A 6734-nucleotide genomic window follows, 5' to 3' on the forward strand; every position below is an offset into this window, starting at 1 on the left:
TCAGTTCTAGTTCAGTTCTAGTTCAGTTCTAGTTCAGTTCTAGTTCAGTTCTAGTTCAGTTCTAGTTCTAGTTCTAGTTCAGTTCTAGTTTAGTTCTAGTTCAGTTCTTGTTCTAGTTCAGTTATAGTTCAGTTCTAGTTCGGTTTTGTTTTATTTCAAGTTCCCTTCTAGTTTATTTGCAGATCAGTTTTAAATCAATAATTCGGTCTTCCGATCGTTTGTTTGTCTCAAACAAAACCTTTTGGTCAATTATTTCGTATCAAATTTAACACATTTCTACTTTCCAGCTACCTAACGAAACATAACAAATTACAACCTTTTAACTTAATCACATTAGCCATACAATCAAACTTAATTTCATTTATCTACATATGCACACATATGTATATTCCCAACTTTCTAAACAATTCCTCTGTACCTTTCTAATGGCTGATTAATTATCCGGTAACATTTCCCTTTTGAAGAAAATAAAAATAACAAACTCTGACAGCTGAGTAACAATGCCAACACATATTCATTGATTTCCCAAAGGGTTCAAAGTGAAACAAATTGATAATTACATGCATATTTTGTTGTACTTTTTGTTGTTTTTCTCCCAAACATATAATCACTTATAATTGTTATACAATTATTACAGTCAAGCTACTACTTCTACTTGTGTTACTTTGTTTTAGTTATATGAACGATTTTAAGTTTGTTCATTATTACTATATTGTTGTCGTGGCCCTGTCTTAAAGTTTTGTTATAACTTTAACTTAAACGATGTGAAAATCATTTAAAATGGTCTATTAAATGTAATTTACGCTAGTTTGAATTTTAAATTAATTTTTCAAAATAATAAAATATCTCACAAAACAGAAGCTGTTTGAAAAAATGCAAACAATGAGAAAATAATGGCTACTGTTGCTACTAGCTGCTATTAGATGACTATAAGTAGCAACATCAGCAGCGCCAGCTGTTTGATGCAATTTTTATAAAGTGATTTATTAGTTAGAAGAAAAGACTTTGGTTTATGCAGCGAAAACAAAAACAAAAAATTAATTATATTTAAGATAATTATTTTTAAAACTATTTATAAAAAATGGAATGGAAAGTTAACAAGTTAAAGTGGTTAGTTGTGTATCGACATATTTTTTATAAATATTTTATATTTTATATGATTTGTTATAATGTAAGAGTGAAAAGGAACTAAATTGTGAAATTCAATTAATTTGTTAATTATTTTGATTAAAATTCTTTGCTGCCTTTGTGGTTTAAATTTGATGACAATTTAAGCAATGTCATGATGACAATGAAAATCTGTCATCGGTAGAGTTTGAAAATGAGTTCTCACCCTATAGCCGAACATGTCTTAAGACAATTCTCTTAAATTAATTATTTAATATCTAATAAAAAACTTGTAAAATTTTCTAACATTTATTCATTTTTATTTTCAGGCTTCTCGTAAAGTTTCAAAATGTGGTTATTTATTCGTTGCACCAGATTGGGACTTCAGTAATCCTCTCTACAGAACTAAGGTAAGTTTGAGTTTATTTATTGACTACTTTAACTTATAAACTTATGCACATAGAAATCTTATTAGAACAACGGTAACTAAATAGAAATCTACATATCCTGAAGGATCTAAAGAAAATTACAAGTTTAGTTCCGAAGATATCAAATTTGGTCTGCCCCCACAATCTCTTGAACACTTTTAAATTAGAGGTTCACGTTTTTCCATGAAATTCCCGATTAATATACTGAGTAAAAGTCCGTGAGTGATGCCTGAGAAAAGTCTCCCTCTTAAGTTGAGTCCAAAGTTGTTACCCAGTGACTTAACCGGGTTGTATATCGCCCTAATCTTCATGTAATTCTGATGATCTCCTCTACAATCTCTTGAACACATTTAAATTAGAGATGAACCTTTTTTCATTTAATTCCCCATTAATATACTGAGAAAAAGTCCCTAAGTGATGCCTGAGAAAAGTCTGCTTCTTAAGTTGAATTCAAAATTGTTCCCCAGTGATTATACCGGGTTAAAGACTGACTCTTCGCTTAATTCTAAGTTTGTTAGCGAAACTAGACGAAATGTTTTTAAATGCAAAAAAAAAAATTAATAATTTATAATAATAATATTTTATAATGAAAGGAAAAGCCTGATTCTACGACTACCTTGTTCGGACCTTGGAACACGATAAAGTGTTTTATCAAACAGTTAACGAACGGTTAGTACCGGACGATGTTCTATATATATCGAGTCTAAATTTGTTCCCCATTATCGAAATAGTTTTCTTATATCTCTAGGGAAAGGCCCAGTTCTTGTTGGTACTTCGGAACACGAAGAAGTGTTTTTCAATCAGTAAACAAACGGGTAATACTAGACGGTCCGAATAAATGACTCAAATGCATGATTATTTTACAAATTGAAAGTTTGTTCCGCACTTAAAACCCGGATGGTTATTGACGAGGCCCTCCAATGGAACACATACTTAGGGTGAATTAGCTGAATTTCAAACCTGGAAATATAATGTTGTATTAAAAAGCGATGTACGACAAATATCATATTCGGTTGCCTTCAGGATCACAGAGTGCATTGACTGGGTGGATGCAATTGATGATACAAGAAATAAGTTACAGACCATCGCACCGTAAGAACCTTTCAATAATATAACGTGATCTACACACTGTGTTATCTGTGTGCTTTGAATAAATGTCTTGTCTTATTAATAGAGATCGAGCTTCAGTCTAACCAGAACTTCTTAGTGTGATTGTAATTATGTTATGGAGGAAGGCCTTACACTAAGGACACAATTCCGAACTGTATAGATCAGAGATTAGATAGCTTGAGTACTTGAGCAAAGCGCTCGTACTTGTGTGCTCTTTTAAAGTAACAAAATGTTGCACTTCCATAGATTGCCTAGTTCCTTGATGTTAGTAGAACTGATTTTGAATTCAACTAATTGAAATCGTATGCATGTTCTTCACATAAAACAGAAGGTATGTACTGATTCATAACAAGATCACCATGAGTTTATATATACATCACGGATTAAAATTATTACCGTAGTTGTTAATTTGTTAACTCAGTGTTAATTAAATGGTATACGCTACCGTTTTCGCAATGAATGTCGAGAGGTTTAACGTGAACACCTGCCTTGATGGTCTAATTTCACGGTGGTCTTTTTCATCCACTGGGTAGACTTGAGAACTGTCTACCATCGCCTCTTTAACCTTTAATGAAGAACTCATCGGCAACAGCACCGAACTTATCGTGTAATATAGGCTCTACCTTACATCAGTCTTTTGGGTCTTAACTACAGCCACTAAGTGGGTCCCATAGGAACCTTAACCAATTAACCAGCCAGGACATAGGTGCTCTGATCTGATTTCTTTCAATCTATGCAAGGATTAAGTCAAACAGTGGACTGTAATCAATTTTTTAATCCCGGTCAGACTAGAGGTATTGGCCACTCGGGATTGCAATAACAACAGGCCGGAGGCTTCACCAAGGTAACATGCCCCCCGGGGGGGGGGGGGGGGTTCCGTTTTCGCAATGTTATTAAAGACAACAGATTTGTATTAATTTCCCTCTGTGTTATGAAATAAAAAAAGTTATTCTGCTCGTAAAGATAAAGAAAGCTTAGCGATCAATAGTTGAGCGATCTTTTCAAAATCCAGATTTTCTCACAATGTTAATTATTTAATTTTCAATTTGCTATTTCATTGGCGATCATATTTAGGGATATATGACAAAAAACATATGCATGATCGTGATCATGATTGGTATGATCTTCAATATTGTTACAATTATTGAATTTTTCCTTGATTGATTGTCTCAAAATGTTAATTATTTCATTATGAATTTGCTAATTAATTGGCGGTCATATTTAGGAATATATGGCAAAAAACTAAAAATGCAAGATCATGATCGGTATGATCTTTAATATTCTGATAGTTTTGATAGACTTTATTAAAGCTCAGGATGATCTTTAACAAAGTTTTAATTGAAACTTAACGAATATGTTCGTATCGAAATTTATTGTTAAAACAGAAAGATAATGTGACAACTTTACCACGTATTAAGACCCTTACTGCTACCAAACTGTAATTAAGTTATTTTAACAAAACTTACAAACTGATATTATATTTAATTATTTCTGGTTCAAAAAAAAAATAAAATTTTTAAAAAATATGTTTAAAACATTTTACGAGCTGTCTGAAGTTATGTGCTCTACATTTCGAAAGATCTTAATCGTAACACATGTTGTGTTGTATTAGCTTGACAAGGATCGTGTATAAAAAATCGAGTTCTCTTTTTTTTTGTATTATTAATAATATTTTGTGGTTTAGTTGTTTATTATTATTATTTATTTGAAATGTTAATTGTTTTTATTTACATTTTGCCTGAAAAAAACAAAATTGTGTTGTTTTTTACATGAAAAGGCGTGTTGACATAAGCTGTCAACCCATATTTTTTTCTCGAAAATTATTCTTTTTTTAAAGAAAGTTTTTTTTTTTTTTGTTTGTTGTTTAACTGCAAACATATTTAAAACAGAATTTATGTTTATTTGTTGGCTTGTGTTTGTCTTGCACGTACCCCAGATAAGCATCAGTTCAGTTTTATTGTTATTATGATGATTATTATGATGGTATGGTTTGGTCTTTTTCTTTTTTAAGAATTGTAGAATAAAGTAAAATAAAAGCCTGTTTATTTTTCTTTAGATTCAGATTCAGATCCAGCTTTAGCTGCATATTCATCTTTTTCTGAGAGTTTTTTTGCGCGCGCGCACAGTCTTCTACATAAATGACAAGTGTTTATTTTTTAAATGAATTTCTTCATTCTTCATTTTCAAGCATGTATTTTTTTCTGCTCCAACCATCTCCATCTTTATTGTCGATTATGATAGTTTTTTTTTTACATTCAAGATTTTTTTTGTCATATTCCTACATCTATTTTTGTAAATAGTCAAGAGAAAATAAATAGCACACAAGACACCATATATCTCAACAAGATCGCTTGATCGTTTGATTAAAATGAACTTCGTTAAGTTTCAATTAAAACTTTGTTACTAATAGCTCTAGAACATTAAAGATCATTCCGAACTTTAACAAAGTCACTAACTATCAAAATATTGAAGATCATACCGATCATGATCGTGATCATGCATGAGTTTTTTTTTTGCCATATATTCCTAAATATGATCGCCAATAAAATAACAAATTCAAAATGAAATAATTACCATTATGAGAAAATCAGGATTTTGAAAGGATCGCCCAACTTGATCGATCAACTTTCTTTGTCTTATTAAGATAAATAACTTTTTTACATCATTACACATACGGATATATGTTTTATCAAAATGAACTCGAAAAAGCTCTCTTTGTTAAACATAACTCAGTTTAAAAGATTTTAATTAAAAAACACCTCTACCCTTTATATTAAAAAGCAATTTTCAAAGAGTGATCCTCGTAGAGCAAATAGATCTTTTAAAATCTACAAAAACTTAAACTATTTCTCATTTCGTCACTGTCTATGACTAAAATATCTTTAAAATTCCTTGTCATATTGTCTAAAGCTTATGATCATATTTGTTTGCTGATCATGCTCATGTTGATGATGATGATCATCATCAGGCTACACAAGTAAAAATTGTTAAGGTGTTGTTTACCCAAGCCTAGTAGAGACTAACAACAACAACTACAACAATCACAACTACTTGGCTAAGTTGGCGTTTTGTGTGCAAAAAGGAGAATATGTCGAAAACTAAAAACACATAAATTATAAACTTGTTTTTTATGCATATTTGTTTTTAACATTTATTGCTTATAATACTTATTTTTTGTTGTTGTAGTCTATACTAGCTGAACATAAGTTGTTGTTGTTTTTTTTCGGTTGTTGTATGCAAGAGTGTGCTGCCAATTTGAAAATATTTTCTTGTAAATAACGTTAGAAAATTACTTTTATTGTTGTCTTTTTATTTTTGATTGTATAAAGGATGTAAAGTGCGAAATTTTAAAATTGTGGAGCAGTATTCTGGAATTAGTAGTTTAGTAAGTTGGGGATTATTAATTATCTAAAAATTATATAAATCCTCATTATTCAGAGGTCATTTACATTCTTATCAACTGTTCATGTCATGAAGTCCTTAACTACAGTATAACTTACATATCTCAAATACAATACTAGACTATTTCAGATCACAAGATCAGTGAGATTTCATTTCCTTTCAGAGAGGGAAACAAACGCGAGTACTTTCTCAATCACAGACTACTTATAGTCGATATTATGTAAACAACTATACTTTTGGCTAGACTAGACAAGATATGCAAAACTATAGACTAGACCATGTACTATTCTATGACTAGACTATAGACTAGACCGTAGACTACATTACAGATAAGATTGTAAACTAGACTATAGACTAGACTATAGACTATAAGCCACACTATAGACTAGATTATAGATGAGATTATAAACTAGAGTAGAAAATATGTACTAAACTGTCTAGACTACTGACTAGACTATAGACAGAACCATTAACTAGACTATAGACAAAACCATAGACTAAAATATAGATTGGACTAAAGACTAGACTATAAACTAGACTATATACTAGAATATAGACTAGACTATAGACTAGACTATGGACTAGATTGTAGACTAGACTATAGACTAGACTATAGACTAGACTATAGACTAGACTATAGACTAGACTATAGACTAGACTATAGACTAGACTATAGACTAGACTATA

At 30.8% G+C, this 6734-nt stretch overlaps 1 protein-coding gene across 1 annotated transcript in view; it reads left to right on the forward strand.

The window, feature by feature from the left end:
- Positions 1-6734, forward strand: part of LOC111689178 (protein outspread-like) — a 128866-nt gene that overhangs the window by 105092 nt on the left and 17040 nt on the right. The window contains exon 2 of the mRNA XM_046945285.1: positions 1437-1517. Coding sequence (XP_046801241.1) covers positions 1437-1517 — 81 coding nt within the window. The remainder of the gene's footprint in view (positions 1-1436; positions 1518-6734) is intronic.

Source organism: Lucilia cuprina, chromosome 2 (genome assembly GCF_022045245.1).
Source record: "Lucilia cuprina isolate Lc7/37 chromosome 2, ASM2204524v1, whole genome shotgun sequence".
Classification (NCBI taxonomy): Eukaryota; Metazoa; Arthropoda; class Insecta; order Diptera; family Calliphoridae; genus Lucilia; species Lucilia cuprina.